The 24,412-nt window shown below is 50.4% G+C and overlaps 1 protein-coding gene across 4 annotated transcripts; it reads left to right on the plus strand.

Moving 5' to 3' along the window:
- Positions 1 to 208: 208 nt before the first annotated feature.
- Positions 209 to 13,682, plus strand: UBL7 (ubiquitin like 7). 4 transcript variants are annotated; one of them, XM_047796104.1, is made up of 11 exons: positions 210 to 270; positions 1,614 to 1,826; positions 2,830 to 2,949; positions 5,882 to 5,964; positions 6,730 to 6,814; positions 7,760 to 7,817; positions 8,527 to 8,660; positions 8,920 to 8,969; positions 9,212 to 9,379; positions 9,949 to 10,071; positions 13,437 to 13,682. In XM_047796104.1, exons 1-11 carry the CDS (start codon positions 231 to 233, stop codon positions 13,572 to 13,574), a joined length of 1,212 nt encoding a protein of 403 aa, XP_047652060.1. In that variant the 5' UTR covers positions 210 to 230; the 3' UTR covers positions 13,575 to 13,682. The 4 variants fall into 4 exon arrangements, with proteins under 4 accessions (XP_047652063.1, XP_047652062.1, XP_047652060.1 ...); XM_047796105.1 differs by having other exon boundaries at positions 256 to 319; XM_047796107.1 differs by lacking the exons at positions 7,760 to 7,817; positions 8,527 to 8,660 and having other exon boundaries at positions 209 to 270.
- The last annotated feature ends 10,730 nt before the right edge of the window (positions 13,683 to 24,412 follow it).

The raw sequence follows: 24,412 nt of genomic DNA on the forward strand, positions 1-24,412 counted from the left end.
GTACACCTCACACCAAGCCTTGCTCTTACGACCCAAGAGACCCACACCCTAGAACACTAACAATTTCAGTACCCTCTGAGGCGAAAGCACCCAGAGACCCTCGCGCCGTAACTTTCAAATGGTCGCGAAGTCACACCCTCCCCGGAACCGGAAACTTTGCAACTAGCGCCTCTCGCCGGCAAGCTGTTTATAAAGGAGCAGGAGCCGCAGTAGGAACTGCAACTCCCAGAATGCAGCGCGGAGCTTCCGGTTTCCGGCGAGAGGACCTGAGTGAGTGTTTACACGGCGGCCCTGCGGCCGGGTTCCTTCCGCGGGACGGGTGAGGGCGCTGGGTCCCGGGCCGCGCGGGCTCAATGCGTGTTGACTAGTTCGCAGGTCCCTTGGGAATGGTGGGGTCGTCACCCAGGAGATAGTATTCCTGTCCCAGTATTAACTGTCAGTGACCTTGGGCCAGTGATTTCACTTTTTTGAGCCTCAGTTCCTTTGTAGTACGTAGATGATAATGCCTGCCTCGGGGTCCAGTTGAGAGGATTAAATGAGATAGGGTATATTAAAAGACCTATTTCCTTCCTGTTTAAAGGCAAAGATGGAAGGTTTTGAGGGTGCCCTGGGGTCTGCTGGACGGCCTCGAAGCCTTTCTTTCCTCTTCCAAAGAAGCCACTTTGGAAGCAATATTGATTATAGCAATGGCCTGGCTTGCCTTACAAGATTCTTTCTCATAGTTTCAGATTCATTTTCTAGGCACTCATATGTACTGGGCATTGGGACAACAAGGACAAAAAATTCTAGTCTTTGCTGTCAAGGGCCTCTAAGAATGGGATGCGGGGAGATTGAGATGTAAACAGATGTTTGTAATCCTTTGCCATGAGGGAATGTGAGAACAACAGAGGGGAGGGAGGGAGGACAGAGAGGTTGTATTTGGGTTGGTCTTGGTAGGAGTTTGCTTAGAGACTGAAGAGGGAAGTGGAATTACATGCAGAGGAGTTAGCAGATGAGCAGAGGTATAAAGTGAGGAGAACTTTGTTGTGAATCCAGGCTTCCTGGGGATAGACCTGAGTGTTGGGGAGGGTGGGGCAGGCCAGAGCTCTTGGGGAAGGCGGTTGTCAGAGAGAAAAGGTGTGAATGGTTTTGAAAATCAGGCTGTGGCATTTAGACTTATTTGTAGAGGTGGTTTGGATTCATTGGAGGGGTTCTAAGCGGAGGAATGACTTGATTGGATCTGGTTTTAAAACAAGTTGGCTGGCAGCATGGATATTTGATAGGGAGAGGCGAGAGGCTGTTGTAGCAGTTAAAGCAAGAGATAATGAAGAGTGTACATAGGGGAGAGGGTTGGATGATCTCATTTGAATCTCACAACATTCCTGTTAGCTGGGATGGCATTTTTATATCTACTTGAAAGCCAAAGAAACTGAGGCCTAGAGAGCTGAAGTTCCTTGCTCTCTGTCATAGGATGAGAGAGGACCCCAGATTCTAGTTCTAGCTTCCTGATGCTGCTTCCTAGGCTTTTTCAACAGTGTCACACTGAGTTATCTCTCATTTAGCCCCTTGGTGGGGTGGGGCTGGTGTAGAGTGATGGTCTGTCCTTTAACCATTAAGGCTTTGTTCCTTTCCAGGGAGAAAGAGAGAGCGCGAAAGAGAGAGGATGTCTCTCTCAGATTGGCACCTGGCGGTGAAGCTGGCTGACCAGCCACTTGCCCCCAAATCTATTCTTCGGTTGCCAGAGGCGGAGCTCGGAGAATACTCACTGGGGGGGTATAGTATTTCGTTTCTGAAACAGCTTATTGCTGGCAAACTCCAGGAGTCTGTTCCAGACCCGGAGCTGATTGGTGAGTCTCTGTGGACTGGGGATGGGCTGCTACTCTGATTTCTTTTTGGGGAGAATAATTCTGGAATTACAAGGGTAAATTAAGAGTTTGGGGAGTTCCCGTCGTGGCGCAGTGGTTAACGAATCCAACTAGGAACCATGAGGTTGAGGGTTCGGTCCCTGCCCTCGCTCAGTGGGTTAACGATCCGGCGTTGCCGTGAGCTGTGGTGTAGGTTGCAGACGCGGCTCGGATCCCGTGTTGCTGTGGCTCTGGCGTAGGCCGGTGGCTACAGCTCCGATTCAACCCCTAGCCTGGGAACCTCCATATGCCGCGGGAGCGGCCCAAGAAATAGCAACAACAACAACAACAACAACAATAAAAAAGAGTTTGGGACTTGTTGTCTCATAATGTTAACACTCCAGCGAAGTGATTGTTGTTGGGTGAATAGAGACACAAGTCATATAACAAAGCTACTGGTTGCCGTTTTAGTTGTACATTATACTCACCTGCTTTATCACAAAGGTCTTTAACTATGACATTATTGAATTCTTTCTCTGAAAGAGCAAGAATTTAGGGTGGGAAAGAGAAGCTGGTCAGGGAAAGCCCCTCAGTATATGGCATTTGAGGTGGGTCTTAGGCATGTGTAGAAGGATGGTTGGTTGGTTAGAAGGCAGTGAAAAAGGAAGGAAAGGTGGCAAGGGCTTTCTACTAATTACATTATAAACATAATGGCATATAAACTGAAAAATGGTATAAACTGGCAAAAAGTGTGTTTTCAGGCATAAAAAATACTGGGTTCATCCTTTTTTATTTTTGGACTTTCCCACTCCTTTAAATTGAACAGTCTTCACGATGTTAAGCTCTAGAGCTTTCCCGCATGTAGATTCTGTATTTTATCAGTTTGTACCTGCTATCAATTGTTATTAAAACGTACTTATTAAATAAGAGTACTGTTTAAAGCATGTATCGTGTATTGTTTTGAGGAGCAAAAGATAAATGAACAGGATTTTTTTTTTTTTTTTAGATCTCATCTACTGTGGCCGGAAGCTCAAAGATGATCAGACTCTTGACTTCTATGGCATTCAGCCTGGGTCCACAGTCCATGTTCTGCGCAAGTCCTGGCCTGAGCCTGATCAGAAACCGGGTGAGAGATTGTTGGCTCTTAGACAGGCAGTGCTTCTGTAATATCTACAAGGGCAGGAGGATCTGTGTGTTCTTGAGGCAGAGCCTGAGTGGGACAAAGGACTGATTTACTGAGATGATAATAGGGGATGTCTTTATTACTTATTGGATTAGACCATGTTGATAAATAGAGCGCAATTCTGGTCTTCTTGCTGCCAGCACCACTGACAGAAGGGGATTTGTTTCTCTACTTTTAAGTTCATTACCCACTGTTCTAATAGGATGGGGAGTATGTGTCTGTTTAAACTCCTTTAGGGCAACAGTTTATTTCTCAGTGGACTTTGTATCTTTTTGTTATTGTTATTGTTGTTCTCATTAGAAAAAAAGCTAGAAAGCCCTTGCCCTCCTCTAAATGCTGTAGTTTGTTCTCATGTTAGCAGATCTTCCCACAAAATGCTTCAGGTGGTGATTTGTTCAGTCAGCTTACTCCTGCTATATTGGTAACTTATTTTCCTGACTTGAAAATATTCGAACAATATGAAAATAGCCCTTGGAGAAAACATACAAAGCCTCTAATGCCTTTAATGACTTATTAATAAAAGGTGCTGCTTGGAATTACTAATTTAAATTTTGCATTTGTGTTTTAAAAGCCTCCACGAGGATAGAGCTAAGCTGTATAAGAGATTAGCTTTGTTAAAAATGGGCAGTTTTACATATTTTTATAATGTTCATGATTGCTATGACTGGTTATGAGCTTGAAATTTTCTTTCTTTTCAGTTATAAACATAAAGGACAAAAAAAAAAAAAATCTTTTTTTGTATCCTGATGGGGAGTGAGAAAGAGAAAGGCAGTCTCTGATATCTGGGGGATGGCCTGGCCCTCAGCTAGGCCTTGAAATAAGAACAGTTTCATAGATCACCAACATCTACAAGACTACTCACTCTGGGACTGTAATAGATCAAGACAAAAATAAGAGTCTTCTCATTTCTGAACAGAGCCAAAAGCCTGAACATTGTCCAAACCACGAAAATTACCAAATATCCTTCCATCCTGGCTGCCATGAGTGACCACTGCTTCTTTAGCAGTTACCGATTTCATCTTGCTCTAGTTATTCCTTCCTTCTAGAGTTTTTAAGATAACCTGATCATAAAATCACCCCTACTTCCAGACAGCCTCCAATCCATAGCAAAACACTGCTTCCTTAACCCCCCACCCCACCCCGAGTCACCCAACCAAAGCCCAAATCTTTAAGTCTTTTCTAACATCCTCTTCTTGAACTGCCCCATGGTTCTTGTGGTGCACGTTCTCTCTGTAGGGAGCAGTGAATACAACCTGCTCAGCTGCAGGTGTGCCCCTCTGGTCTTTGGCTGGAGGGGATTGACAGAAGGAAAGCCAGTATTTGTTGCTTCTTCCAGCCAGATTGTTTCTTTTTGATATCTCATTTAATAATTACAGTGGCTCTGCAGGATAGGTAATGGCATTAGCATTTTATAGATGAAGAAAAAGAGGGTTAGAAAGGTATGTATTCAAGGTCACCTGCTTAGGAAATGACTGCAGGAGCTGAAATGTGAATCTAGGTTTTCCTGGCTCCAGAGCCCGTGTTCTTTCTACCAGTATGGCTGCTTCCCATTTCCGAAGGGTGAGATTAGCTCAGAGATGTTAAAGAGACAAGCATAACTTTTGGCTGATTATGGCCTTAAGATTTTAAGTTCCTTTTCCTCCCCCTTTCTGCCTGGAGATTTTTTTTGTTTTTATTTTTATTTTTGTCTTTTTAGGGCTGCTCCTATGGCATTCGGAGGTTCCCAGGCTAGGGGTCGAATAGAGCTGTAGCTGCTGGCCTACACCGCAGCCACAGCAAGGCGGGATCAGAGTCATGTCTTTGACCTACACCACAGCTCACAACAATGCTGGATCCTTAACCCACTGAGCGAAGCTAGGGATTGAACCTGTGTCCACATGGATACTAGTCAGATTCATTTTCCTGAACCATGGCAGGAACTCCTAAACCAAATTTCTTTGCCTATGAAATGAGCTGATGTCCTAAATAGTAAAGTAACCAAATAAAACTAAGACAACTGCTAAGCCTTCCCACATACGTAAGTCATACTGTCCAAATATCAAAAAGGAGCTTTGAGTCCCAGTGATATACTTGCTTTTGAGCATGTGATGAAAGTTTGTTAAGAACCCTAGAAGTACAGTGTTTCCTTGGTCCTTCTTGTATTTGGTTGTTTGCGGGGGGGGGGGGGGGGGGGGCATGCCATGCAAATGTTCCTGGGCCAGGGATCAACTCTTTCCACTGTAGTGACCTGAGTCATAGCAGTGACAACACCAGATCCCTAACCCGCTGAGCCACCAGGAAACTCCCATTGTATGTTTTATTTTTTTAATCAAAATAATATTACAGAAGCCTGAAAGAAAATATCCAAGAGAACACAGTTACCCCTGATCCCATCACCCTAGCTTGTTCCCTTCCACCCTTGGCCCACCTGCGTACTGACACATCTTACAAAGTTTTACTAGAGAATGCACATACAACTTTATGTTCTATTTCTTTCTCTTAACATATTGTGTCAACATAGCTCCATATTGTTCAGATGGCTTGCAGCACTTATTTTAAATCACTGCGCTAAAATCTACCAAGTTCATTATACCCTCCTTTGCAAATGTAAAGGGTCTAGTTTTCCTGCAGTGGGATATTTATCAGAGCAGTCTCTTTCATGTGGTAAGATTCCCCTCTGCTGGAATCTCAATTTGTTTATCCTCTGAAGATGCTTTAAAGAGAGTGCAATTTCCACATCTGTGGCATAATTTTTTTTTTTTTTTGAACAGAAGCTCATTCTTAGTGGGGTGATGAGGAAAGGGAACCTGCATCTGGGCATGAGCTGAAATGATATTCTGTGTTTGTGGCCAGGGCAGGGTCCAGGTTGTAGGGTAACTGAGTGTCTTGTCCCCAGAACCTGTGGACAAAGTGGCTGCCCTGAGGGAGTTCCGGGTGCTGCACACTGCCCTGCACAGCAGCTCCTCCTACAGGGAGGCGGTGAGTATGTGCCACAGTGCCTGTGAGACTCTTGCCAGGCCTGCTGGCAAGTGGTGCAGAGTAGGAGCTGGAAGCCGGTTGCCATGGCTTCCAAGAGTTCCTTGGGGAGTTTTTGCCATGCCTGTGGGTCTCAGTAGAGCCCCGTCTTCCCCCAAAGAGGCTCTCAGCTAGGCATTATTGATTCGGTCTAATGATAATGATACAACCCTCCTGACATCGGCGTCATGGAGTGAATGTGGTTGCAGTCAAAGGATCCACATACTGTTTCTGCTGGGCTTCATTCTTTGACTTTGGCTGAACTGCCTGCCCGCCGCTCCTCACCAGGATTTCCTCATTGGGAAAACACACTGATGTTTTTCTGTAGGAGAGCTGATAGGCAAAATTAACACAGCTGCAAACTTCTCACTATATATAAATGTGAAATGGTAATTGTATGGAGATTGAAAGGGACTTTGGGGATCTAGAGAAACCTTTGTTATGGGGCTTATAATGAGAGCTTTTATTTTGGAAGCATTAGAGCCGTAAATGTGGGAGAGGACCAGAGACTGAAGGTTTACTGCGATCTTGCTTTTGTATTGTTTCCCCTCCAGTAACCATGATCTCAGAGCAAAAAGAGTTCATCTGTTTCCTGGGGCCATTGTTGCATTGTGGTGGTGTATGGGCAAGCACTTAGAGAGGGAGGAAGGGGTCCTGCAGTGGAGTGTGGGTATCTGCTGAGTGCAGTGAGCTGGTTGGAGTGCTCAGCCCTCCCCATTTCTCCTGCAGGTCTTTAAGATGCTCAGCAATAAGGAATCTCTGGATCAGATTATTGTGGCCACCCCGGGCCTCAGCAGTGATCCCATTGCTCTTGGTAAGTGCAAGGCTGAACTTAAGGAAGTAGGAGCAGCTGGAGAAAGAGAAGGCAGGAGGAGGCAGTTACCCTAAAGAACCTTAGACCATCTTGTGAATGTAGAATCGCTGGTCATGTGGAGGGAGAGGGAATAATCCAGATGTGTTCCATTTACCCAGCCCTCCAAGAGCTGGCAGTCCCATGGAGAAATCATGGCTTACTTGACATCAGAAATGAGACTATGAGGAGTTCCTTTGTGATACAGCAGGTTAAGGATCCAGTGTTGTCACTGCAGTGGCTTGGGTTGCCTCTGTAGCGCGGGTTCCATCCCTGACCCTTGAACATCCACAAGCCATAGGTGCGGCCAAAAAAGAAAGAAAAAGGAAACGAGGCGTTCCTGTCGTGGTGCAGTGGAAATGCATCTAACTAGGAACCGTTAGGTTTCGGGTTCGATCCCTGGCCTCGCTCAGTGGGATAAGGATCCAGCATTGCCATGAGCTGTGGTGTAGGTCGCAAAGATGACTCGGATCCCATGTTACTGTGGCTGTGGCATAGGCTGTCAGCCATAGCTCCGATTAGACCCCTAGCCTAGGAACCTCCATGTGCTGCGGGTGTGGCCCTAAAAAGCAAAAGAGGAAAAGAAAATGAGACTATGAGGGAGCCATGTTTAGCCCAAACCATTGCAATCAGGGAAGACTTCCTGCATATGTTGGTGGATAAGGCAAGAACCCAGAAATATGGGGGAAAGAGGCTGGTGTGCTGGTACACTGGATATACCCTCAGTGCAGGGGGCAGTGGAGAGGCAGGGGTTTGTGCTGCTGGTGCTTTGTTTCCCCCACTTCTCCTCAGGGCTGCTTTGTAGTCTCAAGTCCCTGTTAAGCCAGTTGCTCTGAGGCCTAAAGCCTCTTCTTCCCATTGGACCTGGCTGAATTTTCAGTTTCTGAGATGAGCCCTGTTCTGCTTCAGGGGTTCTCCAGGACAAGGACCTCTTCTCTGTCTTTGCTGATCCCAACATGCTTGATACGTAAGTACATCCATTTACAAAAGGGACCTTATTTCTCATGGTTGGGCCAGGAACCTTAATTGTGGCCCCAGATTCCGCTCTTGGAGCCCATCCTCCAAATATGTCTCCTAAATGTGTCAGGAGGCAAAAATGAGCAAGGGCTGCTGGGGGAATAGTAAAGCCCAAGGGCAGGGGTATGCCGAGATGTTGGAATGAAGCAGGGCTCTGAGGGAGGTGGCTTCGCAGGCCAGGATCTGTTTAGATCTCATTCAGTAGCTATTAGGGGGCCTTTGGAGGATTTTAATCTGGGGAAAGAAGCAGGTGCATAGATGGCAAAATTTTAGAGCTGGAAGGGATAGTAGAAGTTGTATCCTCTTGTTTGCAAATGAAGAAAACAGCCACACCCTGGAAGAGAAGGGACTTATCAAATATTGCCCAGTAAAGTAGTGGTTGGGCCCCTGAGCCTCCTGGGTTGTGTGTGTCCCATCATGAATTGCTGGAGGGGAAGGTGGAGCATCTCTGGTAGGCCCGCAGGTGAAGGCCTTGCTGTTCTTTCTGAGGGCAGAGCAGCAACAGTACAAACCAACTGGAGGGAGGTGCTGAAGGGTGGGGAATTTAAGGGCAGGCATGGGTGACTTGATTGTTGTCAGAGACACAAAGGATTCCTGTCATTGCCAAGGGGGCTCTCTCTGTCTTAGTCATCCTTGGGTTTCTTCTTGTCCCATCTCAGGTTGGTGCCTGCTCACCCAGCCCTGGTAAATGCCATTGTCTTGGTTCTGCACTCAGTAGCAGGTAGCACGCCACTGCCAGGGGCCGACACCTCTTCCCGCGGCATGCCCTCCAGCTCATACCGGGACATGCCAGGTGAGCGCCAGGACAGCAGAATGCAGGCCGCCTCGGGAGCAGGCAGTGGCCCAGGGATTGGCTTCACTCAGCAGCTATGTATAGTGCTGGCAGAGGGCGTTCCTTGGGAACTCTCACTTTGAGTCAGGGAGTGCATCTGTCCTGTAATTTTCCAAGGGGAGAGATGAAAATCTGAGTTTGGAGAGTAGCTAGAGCTGATTCTGGAGCTACGCCTGTGCCTTTCTGTTCTTCCTCCTGAAATCTGTTCTCCCTCCTCCAGGTGGCTTCCTGTTTGAAGGGCTCTCCGATGAGGAGGATGACTTTCACCCAGTAAGTGGCCCGGCTGCGTGCCAGTTGGGGGAGATGGTGCCGGGGATGCATCCCTCCCTGGGACCCGGCACGCCCCCGCAGAGAGGTGGTCCGAGGCCCTTTGGTGGCCCAGCTGTGTCCTGCTCTTGCTTTCTGAACCTGGCAGCTTGGGGAGTCTCCCCAAGAACCGTTCCTGGAGCGGGCTGGGGTTCATGTGGGCTGTCCCAGGGCTGCTCCCTGATCTGGGTGCCTCCCTTGTGCAGAGCGCCAGGTCCACGCCCTCGAGCAGCACGTCCAGCTCCCGCCCAGCTTCCCTGGGGTACAGTGGAGCCGCCGGACCCCGGCCCATCACTCAGAGCGAGCTGGCCACGGCCCTGGCCCTGGCCAGCACTCCGGAGAGCAGCTCTCACACGCCAACTCCTGGCACCCAGGTATGGAGAGAGGGCGGGAAGAACGCGGCCTGGCCCCCATGGGAGAAGGTCCTAGGTCTGCTGACTCTGGTGCTAGATCCGCTTTGAGCTGAGTTCTGCCTGGTGCCCTGGTGGGTTTCCCACTGCAGCTCAGGCGACCTCCCCCTCATCTGCCTTCAGGGCTCAGAGGTCCGGGGTTCAGCACAGTCCTGACGGACTCCTCCTCCCAGCAGTGTGGAAGACCCTCTCCTCAAGTACTGTGCCCTCACGTTTCCCTGAAAGGGGCCAAACACCACAGGCTTAAGCCTTCCCAGCGGCCATCACTCCAGCTTCCAAGTCCATCCCTCCCGGTGCTGGGTCCTAGGCTAGGTGAGGGGCTTGATTCATCTCACTGGAGCGAAAGAGAACAGCACCTTTCCTGGCCACACATTGAGCTCTTGGATGCCTCTGTGTGGTTGACCAACGCAGGCCCCTGTTGGGAGGCAGTCAGCGGGCACCCAGGGGCAGCCTGGGGTGAGGCGACAGCAGCGGGTGTGGGCTGGGAGATCGAGATGGCTCTGAGGGTGGCACTGACTCTGGTTTGTCTCTAGGGCCATTCCTCTGGGACCTCCCCAATGTCCTCAGGCGTCCAGTCAGGGACGCCCATCACCAACGATCTGTTCAGCCAAGCCCTACAGCATGCGCTGCAGGCCTCCGGGCAGCCCAGCCTTCAGGTCAGTCTTCCCACTCCTGGTGTCCACGCGGCTCTTTGTCACCTTGGACACTGAGCTTTTTGTGCTCTGTGGAGGCCCTTCCCACTTGGCCTGCTTTGCTCCAGGACAGCTGGGCCGTGGCAGTGTGACAGGAGAGGATGCCCCCAGCAAGGGCGGTTGTCCCTGTGGCTTCCACTCCTGCACCCAGTGACCACCGCCTGACCCCAGGGACCACCTGGCTAGGATGCTTGTGACAGGCTAGGATGCTTGTGACTGGCTAGGATGCTTGTGGCAGTTGTGGTCGAGGAGTCGCTCATGCGTTCCGTGAGCGTTGATGAGCTGCTGAGCAGGTATAGACCAGATCCAGGTCCAACTTCTGGGGAAGAGACGAGCGGTCCTCATCCCTGCCATGTCATGGAGGGGCGCCAGGCAGCCCAGGCTTGAGGTGAAGGCGTGGGTCAGGCAAAACTTTTCTGAGAAGGAGGTGTTTGGGCTGACTGTCAAAGAATTAGTTGGAGGTTAGCCAGGCGGGGAAAAGGGTGTTTGGTTGAAGTGGGGAGGTGTCCAGGCAGAGGCAGCTACCTGTTTGAGTGAATATGAGGGTACATGTGATGGACTAAAATCCGCAAGACCAGGAGACAGTGTTCTTGTGTGTAAGATCCTGTGGTGAAGAAAAGGAGAGCAGGAATATGAGTGTGAGGGCCTTGAGTGCGTGGGTGAGGAGATCAGACTTGTCCTGAGATGACCATGGAGCCATGGCAGATTTTAAGCAGGGAGTGACACCATCTCCCCTGCCTCACAGAAGGTGGAAGCTTAGCTCACAGCTAAGTGGAGGACCCCAGGGCTTCCCATCTTCCTACATGCCTCTGTGCACCAGCTGTTTGCTTCACTCTCTCTCCTTCGCTCTTAAGCCTGCGGCGTGAACCTCATTCTGGAACTTGACCGTTAAGTGATGCAGACAGAGTCAGGCCCGTGTAGTTCTCGCTGCCCCACGTGGCCCCGGTGGACAGTGAGGGGAATGGAAGCAGGATCCGTGGACAGCTGGTCTTTCCATTCCGTCATCTTCTCCAGCCTGCTGACAGTTCACGCCACTGCCCAGCTTGGTGGCTTTCGTGTCTCCACCTGGCCTGTCAAAGGAATTTGAGTTGGTTTGTGTGGTTTTTTTTTTGTTTGTTTTTTGCCATTTCTAGGGCCGCTCCCTCGGCATATGGAGGTTCCCAGGCCAGGGGTCTAATCGGAGCTGTAGCCACCAGCCTACGCCAGAGCCACAGCAACGCGGGATCCAAGCCACGTCTGCAACCTACACCACAGCTCAAGGCAATGCCGGATCGTTAACCCACTGAGCAGGGCCAGGAATCGAACCCTCAACCTCATGGTTCCTAGTCGGATTCATTAACCACTGCACCACGATGGGAACTCCATGGTTTGTGTGGTTTTTTAAAAGCCTTCCACATCCGCACCCTTGCCTGCGTGCCTCTCTGAATTTGTATTTCATCCCACTGCCTTCTCATTCCCACAGGGTGAGCACATCCTTCTCCCTAAGGTGTGTACTTCCTCCTTCCTGAGATCAAGGTGTTGATGAAGTTTGGAAAATACTAAAGTTCTTTAAATCCTTATAGTAAAGAAGGCTTTTCATAGCTGAAAGTTAAAATCCAGGAATTACTGTATAAAGAGTAACATATAGAAGTGAACATTTCTCCATAGCAGACCAACCAACCAACCAAGTCTGAAAATAAGAAGAAACTGAGGAAAAAAAAAAAATCTGTGACACATATCAGACAAAGGGCAAAACCTCCCTGAATTGTAAAAGTTCTGGTAATTTAGTACCAACAACTCTGTAGAAGAATGGGCAAAGGTTATGAGCCAACTATTCATAATAAAGGAAGTACAGATGGCCCTTAAAGCCGCATGATTCCTTGCAGTCCTGTGTCTTGGAAGTTATCATGGAGATGTATGTGCATGAAGAGAATGACACACAGAATCAGTCACTGCAGTGTTGTTTGTAATGGCAAAGATTCGAAACACATCAGTTGTAGAATATTTTGGGGCACCCATGAGTTGGAGTATTATACAGTATATGTTCTCCATGTAGTGGCATAGAGAGATCTGCAGGATACATTGTGTGTTAGAAAAAAAGGAAGGATATAAGAAGAGGACAAATATAGGGACATAGATTCATATTTCCTCAGAGAAAATGGGTTGTTGGGGGTGGGGAAGGGAGTAGGTAAGAGCAAGACTTTTCATCATGTATCACGTTAAGGAGCAGAGTGGGGTGGGGGGGGGGCGCGCATGCGCACATCTAGCAGGAAAAACAAAGTAATCTTTCGAAATTTAGTAAATTTAGAAGTTTACTTTGCTTTCTCTCACTTTCTTTTTTTTTAAGGGCCGCATGTGCAGCATATGGAAGTTCCCAGGCTAGGGGTCAAACTGGAGCTTCAGCTGCTGGCCTACACCACAGGCACAGCAATGCCAGATCTGAGCCACGTCTGTGACCTACACCACAGCTCATGGCAACGACAGATCCTTAACCCACTGTGCAAGGCCAGGGATCAAACCCACATCCTCATGGATACAAGTCAGGCTTGTTATTTATTTATTTTTAGCTGTATCAGTAGCATGTGAAAGTTCCCAGGCCAGGGATCAAACCATGCCACAGCAGCAATCTGAGCCACGGCAGTGACAACTCTGGATCCTTAACCCACTGGGGCATAAGGGGACTCCTAAAGCATGGTATCATTTTTTTTCTTCCTTTTCGACTGTATGTGCAGTATGCAGAAGTTCCTGGGCTAGGGATTGAACCTGTGTCACAGCAGTGACCTGAGCTGCTGCAGAGACAATGCCAGATCTTCAACCCACCAAGTCACAAGAGAACTTAACTTCTTGATTTCTCTTTTGATCCGTATGTTACATATTCCACTTTCTTATTGGGAAAACTTTTTTTTTTTTTTTTTTTTGCTTTTTAGGACCGTACCCATGGCATATGGAGGTTCCCAGGCTAGGGGTTGAATTGGAGCTACAACTGCTGGCCTACACCACAGCCACAGCAACTCAGGATCTGAGCCTTCTCTGTGACCTATACCACAGCTCACGGCAACTCTGGATCCTTAACCCACTTTGCGAGGCCAGGGATTGAACCTGCAACCTCATGGTTATTAGTCAGATTCGTTTCCTCTGCTCCCCAGCAGGAGCTCCCTGGAAAAACTTTTAATTTGTTCTCTAACCTCTCAGGCCTCTCTTGTAGTCCTCCTAGAAGCACTGTATTATATGGGACTTCACATCAGCAGATTTGCTGGAGGAACCCACCATCTCTTCCCTGACAGGAGAGACATAAGTGAGTTTCTGTAGGATCCTAACTAACAGCTTCTACTTGTCCTGTCTTTCTGCAGAGCCAGTGGCAACCCCAGCTGCAGCAGCTACGTGACATGGGCATCCAGGATGATGAGCTGAGCCTGCGGGCCCTGCAGGCCACCGGGGGGGACATCCAAGCGGCCCTAGAGCTCATCTTTGCCGGCGGGGCCCCATGAACTCCCTGGTCCTCCTGAGCCCCCAGCAAACTGCCAAGGCAGCTGCCCGTGGGAAGCACTCCTGAAGGTGCCCCATCTCTCCTTTCCCCAATACACCTGATGGCCGACCTGCTTTGTCCAGTGCTTGGTCTTTCTGGCTGATCTGAGCTGGTGGAGGCAGTGGGGCGAGTGTGGTGTGTGGGTCCTGGTGCCCCTGCTTCTGGGCCCTGGGTGAATTTTAGCCCTACGTCCTGAGGTGCTGTGTGACACCCACACACACTCTTATTTTGGGAGAAGTTTCCAGCGATAGCCCAGACCCTTTGGTGCTTGGGGCTGTGGCATCCTCAGGATGTGTCCAAGGACTGCTGCCTGGTCCTCAGGGTGGCTGCTGTGGCCAAGAGACTAGTGCTTCTGAAATGACCAGCGAGGAGTGGCCAGGTGGACTTCGGGGGGAGCAGGTCGGGGAAGCTCCCCCTCTACATGACTCCCTCTCCCAAAGGCATGCAAAAGATTTCTTATCCATCCCCTAGCCTAGCCTCACAGGCGTTCTGATGCCTGATTTGTAATGATGCCAGAATCCAGGCCTCAGAGCTGTGCCAGGAAGCAGGGCCCTCTTCTCTGTCCTAAAGGCGTAAATACAAGAACAGTTAAATAACAATACTAAACAACAACAACACCACGAATGGGGCCCAGCTTTCATATTGAAGAGAGGGCACCAACCCCCAAGCTGCTGCTCCATCTGCCCGTGCTCGTTCCCCTTGGCACCATGTTCCCTGGAGCGTCACAGACATGTCCAAGCTGAGTGAGTGGGTTTCATGTGCTTTGAATACTTTGTCAGGAAAAAATCCTTCCCTTCAGCTGGTGTTTTGGTGGGAAGTTGCTCTGAGGTTTGCTCCTGCCCTGTGCCTTTGGCAGAGGTTTTACCTCCAGCATCTGTGATCACGGCCATTCATCCCCTTTGTCACCTTCTGGGACAAAAGGTTTACCGCTGATAAGGACTGCCTACTCTGCCCTTTGTCCCCAGAGGGTTTACCCCTGAGCCCCTTTTCTGTCTTGAGGGGCCACACAGAACAAGCCTGCCCCTTCTCCATGAACAGGGCTTCAGTCAGGAAAGTGTTAGGGATTCATTGCCCTTTGACCTGTCCTCCTGCTTTTGGCCCTTGGCATGGCCTGTTCCTCTCTCTGAATGACCTCAAGTCTATCAGTGATACTCCTAAGGAGAGGTACTGGAGGTCCTCCTACTCCAGATGCGACCTGAATGGCACACTATTCTTTCCTTCCAGAAAGTGCGAAGTCTCTCCACATTTCCCTCTCCATCCTAGAGTTGATACTGAGGGGTGTTTGCTTCGGCTGAAAAGGCTCAGAACCCACCAGGCCTCTTGGTGCCTGGCCTTTGTGCCTCAGTGGTCTGCCTGGATCGCAGCTGCCTCTTTGTGCAGCAGCAAAGACCGGGAAGCTCTGTCATTGAACCTGATGTCTCTGGCTTGTTTGTGATGAAAACAAAGGCCAGTTCCATCCTCAGAGGCCTGCCTTGGTTAAATAGGGCTGACACAGCCCTTCCCCATCCCCATGATACAGCCTTCCTCGAGCTGGTTTCCATTCTGTGGTGGCTCATGCCACCCCAGGGACTAAGCTGGGGCTCCTTGACTCCCCCGCTCCATTCTGCTGCAGAACACTTGGGTAGCCTTGCCTTGTCCCTGGAACTGACTCCTAAACACCAGTTACACTGCTTCCCAGAATTGAACCTTCCCCTGATTTCCCTTTCCCTTCTTTGTCAGCTCTTTCCTCCTGGGTCTTGGCAAGTTGGCGTTGCTTCCTGTAGCCATGTTTTAAATAATATAGGTTGAGTCTGATAAGTGCCCCCACCGAGCCTGGGGCTTTCCATGGGCCAAGGATTCCTTCCTCGCCATTGTGCCCTTCACCCTTTCAACAAACATTCAGTCTCTACTCTGTGCCAGGTAAACATGACGAGGTCCTTGCTCTCTAGAGCTGTGCACTTGGTAAGACAGACAAACAGAATGTTCACACTAAAGCCCAATGAGAACAGGCCAGGCAGGTCCTGAGGGTTTGGGGCTGATAGGAAGGGAGCTCAACTGGGTTAGGGTGGGGATGTGTATGAGGGAGAGCTTCTTGGAGAAGGTGGCATCAGCCTGAGACCTGCAGCAGGTAAGGAGGAGTGGGACAGGAAGGCGTACGTGTGGAGTGGGCCGGGACCTGGGAGAAGACAGCTCCCGGAGCCCTGTGTGTTAGGGTGGACTTCGAGGTAGGCAGAGGCTAGATCATTTTCAGCCATGTAAGGAGTTTGAGCTCATCCTAAGGACAGTGGGAAGCCACAGGAGAGTTTGAATCAGGGGAGTCAGGTTTACATTTTAGGCCACTGAGGCTGTGTGTGGCTAGATGGGGCAGTTGGAGGGAAACCACTGGGGAAGCTGTGAGCCACTTAGAACTGACTGTGTGTGACGGGCAGTGTGGGAGTTGGGGAGGAGAGAAGGGGGTGGGTAGGGAGAGACTTTAGGAATTAGTGTTGATAACACATGTTGGGAAAGTGTATTATGATGAGCTCCATTTATCAGATGGGGACACCGAGTTTAAGAGGTGGGATCACCTGTCCACAATCTCATGGTGGAGCAGTGGGCAAGTCGGCCTTAGAAACTCAGGTCTGTCTTCCTCCAAAGCCAGTGCCCTTCCTGCTGCTGCCGTGGCTTCTGAGTGTGGAGAAGTGGGAGGTGTGTGTGTGTGTGTGTGGGGGGGGGTTTCATCAGGTCGAGATTGGGCTTCATCCTGAAGGCAAAGAGCACCCTTTGGATGGCTTTAGCAGGCCAGTGGGGGGACCACACTCCTGTGTGAGATAATCTGACAGCTGCGTGGAGGCTGGATTTGTGGGAAGTGAGACTGGGAGTGGGAGACCAGCTCGGAGGCTCACTGCCTCCAGATGGGACACAGTGGGGGCCTCAGCTAGAGCTGCAGCAGGGGAGCTGGGAGGAGGAGAGGGATGTGAGATGTGAAAGACTGGATTTGGGGGGGGGGGGCAGGATGTGAGTGGGTAGATGGTGCAGCAAGAATGAGGGATTGGGCTTGGGATTTGTAATGCAAGACCAGTTTGTGATATATTGAGCTTGAGGTGTCATGGGACAGCCAGGAGGGAATGTCTTGTAGACAGGTGGATGTTTCTCAGCTGGAGATAATGATCAAGCAGTTTTAAGTTAAATACTGGGCCTATGTCATGTGAGAAGGGAATTCAACTTTTCTGAGAAAGGGAGAAGAAAGTTGCCTGCCCAGCTGGACAAAGAGGGCATGGTCAGTGGTGTGAGAAGCCACAGAGATACATGGTAAAACCAAGGGCTGACCTGGGATTTCACAACTTGAGCCATGGTGACCTTGAGGTGTCATAGCCCAACTGCAGGGGCAGAGGCTGGAATAGGTAAGGGCATTGGAGGCAGGGAGGGCAGAGAACTCTGGAGAGCCTTGCCCGAGAGAGGGTAGTTGGAGAGGAGGTGGGGTTGAGAGCGAGCTTTTGCAGTTCAGCAGAGGTGAAGTTGGAATTGATCACGAGAACTTTTCTAGGAAGCGAAGGGGAAAAAAAAGGAAGAGACCCCAAAATAGAATATGCAAATATGCAGAGATGGGTTGAGTTTTTTGAACAGATCCCTTCTCCTGATATAACTCAGATTTGGCTGGGCTGACTTGGACTGGGCTGGCACGGCTTGCTGGGCACATGGGCCCTGGTTCTCCTGCTTGCCTCAGCCCCATCTGGCCTGGGCCCCAGACCAAGCTCTGAGTCCTACCCTGAGGTGGCCCCTTATTGCCTGTGCTGCAGGATTTAGCAGTGACTGGTGAGGATGTGGAGCAGGGAGGTTACTGAGGCCTCCTTCTATCCACTTACCCAGCTGCTCCAAATCCCCTCTGGCCCTGGGCTGAGGTTAGATCAGCTTGGCTGTGCCTCTGGTTTCCCTGGGCCTGGCCATGTCTGGCTCCTGTAGAGTCTGCAGTTGCTGGTAACAGAATTCAGCTTCCTCTATACTTGAAATGCTTTTTTTTTCAGAGACCCAGGCGCTGCCCTACTCTACTTTGGCAAAAGTGGCTCATAGCAATGCAATAGAATAGCGCTCATTTATCAACCACCCTCTGTGCCAGTCATTGAGCTGGGCGCTCACATATGCCATCTCAGTTGATTCTCCTAACAACCCTGAGGAGTAGACGTTATTATCCCCATTTACAGATGAGTGCTTCCTGTTAACCAGACATGACTGTGCCGGGAAACTGGCCTTTCTGGGACTTGGGTGAGTTTGTATCAGCACGATTCCATCATTGCACCCACCTGGGGCCTCGTGCTGGGCTGGCAGGCCGGAAGCCACTCAGAGGGTCTGAAGGGTCTGTTCACCACTCATACTTCCTGGAAATTGGAGCTTGAGGCTTGGAGGGAAATCAGGCTTCAAAGTCAGAATGAGCGAGGTGTAGGTCTCTTTTCCACAGCGAACCTAACCTCTTGGAGCCTCAGTCGTATCTGTTTGACGTTTTCCCTCGCAACTTATATGTGTACATTGACACCGTATCTATTAGAGATATGAAGGCACTCGGAGCTGGACTAGCGAACGTTCTAGGTGGCTGACAGAGTCAGGAGCTTGAAGACGAGGCAGCCCTAGGAATAGGGCACTCTGGGGGCCTCTGGTGGGGCCTAGAAAATCAGCTGCTCTCCTGCAGGCTAGGGTCTCATTTCTTCCCCTCCTGGGCCCAGATTCAGACTGACAATCTTTATCAACCAGTACCTCAGAAAAGCCACTGCTGATAGATGGGAATTGGCCCAAGGATGACCCTAGGCTAAGATAAACAGGATTTAACAGCCTGGTGTCTCAGCCCAATGAAGCAGTGCCTTTGGAGGGGCTGTAATAGGAGCGGGGAAGTTATCTTTCCAGCCCCTTATTCTTCCGCATTTCCCCTAGGTGCTCTGATCTGATCTGGTACTCTTTGAAGGAGACGGACACAAACCAAATTGCCTAGCACCTAGGCTGGTCTCAGGAGAAGTTTGTTAAATGACAGCCTGGTGATGTCCTAGGAACCAACCAGGATTAGAGAGACTAAGTGAAGTCCCATGAGGGACCTGGTTGGAACTGGGATTATTTACTGTGAAGAAAGAGTATTCAGAAGGACATGACCTCTGTTGAAATCCCTGAAGGGCTTTATGCCAGGAAGAGGGATTAGACGTGCTCTGTGTGGCCTTGGAGGACAGACCTAGGACCACTGGGTGGGAGTCTTCCACTGGGGAAGAAGGCTTTGTGTCAGAGCCAAACAAGATGGGCAAGGCTGCCTTGGGGGTGAGCTTATACACACTGGAGGTATGTAAGCAGATGCCAAAAGGGCTGCTGTGAGGAGCTCCCAGGTTAGACTGAATGACCTCTGAGAGTTACTTCTAACCCAAAGGACTAGGATTCTTGGATCACTGTATCTATGAAAGGAAGTGAACTGTTTGTGGGAAACTGCATCTGCATGCACTTCTTTTCCTTACTCAGGTAGCCCCAGCAGGCCCAGGGATCACATCAGAACTGGGAGGGTCCTGGGATGCCATCTATCCTCCAGAGATTTAAAAGCATGTTTCTTTTATCCTGTGAACAAGAAAACAATGCAGAAGATGGAATGAGAAAGCTTTGTCTTTCTCTAGTCTAGATAGGAGATAGACTAGAAGAAGAGCTGATGGTGTAGCTTCTCTTTCTCATTTTGTAAACAAAGAAATGGAGGCCTGGCCTGGGACAGAGTCTTAATGTGGGTCACTGGCCAAGCCAACACTTGATCTTTGGCCTCCCAGTCATATCTGGTCAGGAGACTTAGTTGAGATGAGTTCCACATGACTCCCACAAGATCCTGCTCTGCCGCAGGCCTGGAGCGCTGAGAATGGAGGCTCAGAGATGGATTCGGGGGTGGGGTGGGGGGTAGGAGAGAGGGTAGGGAGGTGTGGAGGGAGGAGTTTGTTTCCAGAAAGGCTTGGGGGTATATAGTTGACCCTTGAACAAGATGGGGTCAACTGGTGCTGACTCTGTGCAGTCAGAAATCCATGTATAAGTTACAGTTGGCTCTCCAGATCTTCTGTTCTGCATTTGAGGATTCAACCAACTGGGGGTTGGACTACGTAGTACTGTAGTATTTTCTTTTTTCTTTTTAGGGCCATACCTGTGGCATATGTAAGTTCCCAGGCTAGGGGTTGAATTGGAGCTGCAGTTTCTAGCCATAGCCACAGTCACAGCAACACCAGATCCAAGCCACATCTGCAACCTACACTGCAGCTTATGGCAGTGCGGGTTCCTTAACCCACTGAGCAAAGCCGGGGATAGAATATGCAACCTTTTGCAGATGAATTCTAGTCGAGTTCATTACCACTGAGTCACAACAGGAACTCCTATAGTATTTTCTATGGAAAAAAAAAAAAATCCACCTGTAAGTGGATCGACGCAGTTTAGACCTGTGTTGTTCAAGGGTCGACTGTGTTATCTATGCACTTGGTCTCTACTGAGACACTGCTCTGTTCTAGAGTGACCACCAGGTGGCACTCACACCACAAGCCTGGTGCCATATGGGCAATTTTGGGGCTAAGGACGCTGTGCTGCCCCTGGAAGCCGTGCAAGGAGACCTGTCATGTTTTGGGGTGACCTGAGTGTCCTGATGGAAGGAGAAAAGGTCTCTCTCTCCTCTGTCAGTCTCCTGTCCATCACTGAATATCACCCTGCGGATTTTTACTTTTTGTCTTTGAACTTGGCTGGCCAGACTCCGACCTTAGCAATTTAGGGTAAAGCCAGTCAAATAAAAATTCATCTAGAATGACGAGGACAGAGAACAGAGATGCAGGAATGGGATACTGCTGGGAAGTATTTATCCTCCAGGCTGCTGGGAAGTGTTGACCCTCAGGAAGCGTGGTGGCAATTCTGAGAAGTTCTCATTCAGGGTGGCTCTGAGCTGGCCTAGAGGGTAGAGGCGGGTTTGGGTAGGAGCGGAGGTGTGGGCATTTGAGGGGAACATCCTGGCAGAGGTTTAGGGGTGGGCAGAGCACTAGGAAGGGTGAACTATGCTATTAGATTCTGCATGAGCCAAGGAGGGTTTCCTCCGCACACCTTACCTGGTCCAGCCCAGAGCCCTCATATGGTCTTCCAAGAGCTGGGCAAAGTTCAGTGGAATCTAAGGCTAGTGTGACCATACCTTTTCCTGTGAGATAGTCACAGGCCTATACGCCGTGAGCACACAGTAAGTTAGAATTACCGGATGTCGCCTATATGACCGTAAATATCTTACTTTTGAATTATTTGCCAATATTTTAAAACTGAGGGAGTTCCCAGGTGGCCTAGTGGTTGGGGACCCACCATTGTCACTCCTATGGCTCAGGTTACTGCTGTGGCTTGAGTTTGATCACTGGCCCGGGAACTTCCAAGTGCTGCAGGCGTGGCCAAAAAAAATTTTTTTTTAATTGGGAATTTCAAAGAAAACTCATTTTCATCTTCTCTTGAAAAACCAGCTGCTTGTCACACTGAGTGTACTTCCCCATGGCCCCCAGAGGCTCGAGCCGAATAGTAAAACTCCCCTATAGACAGATCTCTCTGGTCTCTCTGCCCCTGTAGTCAAGGGTGGTGATGATGGGGGCACAGGAAGAGTTGATATTATTAGTAGCCAGAGGTCCTGGGTGGGTACCAAGCTCTGAGGGCTCATAGCAGCAGGGAGTCTAGCATGAGGAGGCTGTGGTGGGCTTGGGGTACTCATATCTTCATCCTTATGCCTCCCACAGGCCTCTTGTTAGGGGTGGGTCACTCCTTTGAAGAGCAGGGGTAGCCATGGCATCAGGGCTGAGGAGGGGTCAGAAGAAGCTTGGAGAGTGAGGAATGTTTGAATAGGACTCTCAAAGGCCTTGTTCTGAAGACTGGGGAGGGCTTCTAGGGCCTCTTGCAGCTTTGGGGTTATGAACTCCAGGTCTGTGGTGTCCATTTATCTGATTCCCCAGGGGGCTTTCTTAGATTTGGCTGTGCCTCCACTGCTCACAGGGAAGACCTCCTCAAGGTAGTTTTCTCCTACTTAGGAGACCCCACATTGTTTCTTTCTCTCAGCATCCCTCCCCGATGCCCCCAGCTGTGGGGAAGGAGAAAGGCAGGAATGTGCCTCCCCTTCAGACCTGTTAGCATCCACATCTATTCCTTCCTCTGCTGGTCCATTTCCCATCATTGGCCATGAGTGGAGATCACACCCTCATCCTTGGTCCAGGCTCAAAAGCCAGCCTTGGGCCCCAGTAAGGGCAGGCTCCTGTCACCACCTCACCATTCTGATTTGATTTCCATGTGCCACCTGAGGCAGGCAAGTCCATGCCACATACTGGCTCTCTGCTCTCCCCACCCTGGGCACCTGTTCCCCTCCATGCCCATAGTCAAGCTGCATTCTCCTTCTGTAGAACGGCTGCCTTAAATCACCAGCTCAGTTCTCACCTCCCCTGGCTGCCTGTATAGCCAACCAGGAGTGGGCTGCCATCTGGAGCTGGCCCTTTGCCCCTAGATTGGCTGGCTCAGGGTGTCCATTGGTGGTGAAGCAGGTGCTGAGCTGAGCATGGAGGAACCCAGCCAGAGGCCCACCCTCTGACATGAGGTGGGACCGTCTTTAGCACAACCCCCTCGCTCCACCCCAGCCTCTGCCCCATTTTCCATCTGCTGCCCTGTTGCTTGGGAGGCTGAGCCCAGTCCCTGGCCTGCCCTCCTGTCCAACACCTGGTAACTTCTCTGGATCTTTCTGAGGATCGCATGGATCCAGCCATACACAAGAGGCAGCAGCAGAAGGGTGCATTGCATCGAGAGCATTACGATATGGAAGATACAGGTGTGGGCCCCAGAGAGACTGCCTGGGCTTCAATCCCAGCCCTTCTCTAATGAGGTGTGTGACCTTGGGCACATCTCATCCCCTCTCTGTACCCTGGTTTCCATGTTTGCAAAAGGAGCCAAATAATAACACCTACCTCTGAAGATTGTGAAGATGAAATTAAAATGAGGCTATAAAACATGCACAGCATACAGTGACCTCAGCATTAGCTGTTGCTCCTAGAATTAGAAAACCCAGCCTCCCATCCTGACTCCATCAGCTGACCATGGGAAGATCCTTCTCCCTCTCTTTGCCTCAGTTTCCTCCTCTAAGGCGGGGTTGTGCTCTCTCCCTAACCATGGGAGAGAATGTAGGACTGGCGGGGAGAGTGTAGGTGGGAGTGGGTTGTGTGTTGCGAGTTGCCATGCATGTGGGCAGTGTTATCATTAACTCTGAATTCTCAGTTCTTAAAGGTGGGGCAGGCAATTACTTATTTTTTTACCTGTGCAGAGAGGGCAGACACTGGAGGCCATGTAGCTTAGCAGATGAGGTCCTGGGCTAGAAATTGAGCTTCAGTTGTGGAGGCTAGCCTGGGCTCGGACATGCTGCTGGCTTCAGAGCCAGAGGCTTGGGTGTAGGCCTGAGGAGGGGCTCTTCACCTGTCCACAGCCTCCCTCCCTTTGGGGCAGTGTCCCTCTGGGCCTCATGAAGCTGTTGGCCCCATCCAGTGAGCCAGGAACTTAGTCCTGCATGATCTCTGGAGCCATCTTGATTTCGCCTTTTGGCCTGTTGGGGTATTTTGGTGACACTTAGGGAAGAAGGAGGGGATAGCTGGAAGCAAAATATGGAATGGTAAGGCAGAACTTCCTGATGATAACCTCTTCTTGGCCATGGAGCAGGGCAGAGGTTTGGAGCTGGAGCTGAGGCCAGGACAAGCTGCTCTCTGTCTCTGGTGGTGTCTGCAGCATGTGACTCAAGTCCAGCTAGGTCTGTGGGTCTTGAAGGCTGCAGTGCACCTCTGCTACTTACTCCTCACCCTGTCTCTTCTCTGTGCAGTCCACCTGGGGGTAAGCATCCAGTAGGCACTGGATAAGTGGATTTTTTCATCCATGGTTACCTTGGGCAGATGCAGAGGTGGGTCTGGGACCTCTCTGGCTTGAGGGAGAGAAGACTCCTTTAGAAAGGCAGGCACATGGCTCTGAATAGGTGAGCTGAAAGCAGAGCTGCCTGGGCTGTTCAGGTGACTGTAGAGGGACTGGCCCGGACCCTATGCAGGGGGTCACGGTGGGGTCATCAGGCTGCCTGCATAGCTGAGCACTAACTATGCATCTTGTGGGCAGAGATCCCTTAAAGCTGGTCTGACTGACTCTGCCTTCCCAACAGTGAGTCCTGGGCACGCAGGATGCTCCCCTCTCTTTCTGCTTGGGGAAGGGGACTTCTTAATTATATCCCCCTCCACTCACATGGAAATGAGTTTGGATTTTCTGAGCACACACCAGCTGGCTGGGGGGGAGGCAGCCCAGAAGGCTGCTGGCTGGGGAAGGGAGGAGAAAGGCGGGGAGGGAGCCAGGCCAAGATGAAAATTCCGTGTTCTCACAGCTGAGCAAGGATGGGGCTCTGAGTGCTCCCTACAGATTATCGACCTTCTGCCCCAAACCCACACCCCCTCCTTAGGGGAAAGCGTCTTGTTCCTTCTTATAGGCTCAGAGGAGCCGTGTCCACTCAGGTCAGCCCATCCTCTGAGAACCACAGCCTTCAGAGTCCACTTAGCTGATCATTATCGAGGTTGTCTGTTCCCTCAGGAGAGGTCCTCTCTGACTTCTAGGCCAATCCCTTCCTGGGGTGGGGGGAGTAAATCTAAGGCCCTGAGAGGGGACAGGACCTGACGCCGATCACAGGAGACCACAAGTCTGTCTTGCCCCCCTTCGCCCAGGTTATCCCCGTGGAGTTGCCCAGGAAAGGGGTGTCGAAGATTCCCCTGACAGCGGTCACTGCTTTACCCCTAAGCCAGCGGGTGGGGAAGTCGGAGAGGGACGGGGGAGGGG

Source organism: Phacochoerus africanus, chromosome 9 (genome assembly GCF_016906955.1).
Source record: "Phacochoerus africanus isolate WHEZ1 chromosome 9, ROS_Pafr_v1, whole genome shotgun sequence".
Classification (NCBI taxonomy): domain Eukaryota; kingdom Metazoa; phylum Chordata; class Mammalia; order Artiodactyla; family Suidae; genus Phacochoerus; species Phacochoerus africanus.

Bases quoted from the DNA above. Each gene is read 5' to 3' on its own strand.
- UBL7 (XM_047796104.1), top strand. From the start codon at position 231: ATGCAGCGCGGAGCTTCCGGTTTCCGGCGAGAGGACCTGA. The intron at 5,965-6,729 runs GTGAGTATGTGC...TTTCTCCTGCAG, and splicing joins GCTCCTCCTACAGGGAGGCG to GTCTTTAAGATGCTCAGCAA. The intron at 7,818-8,526 runs GTAAGTACATCC...GTCCCATCTCAG, and splicing joins GATCCCAACATGCTTGATAC to GTTGGTGCCTGCTCACCCAG.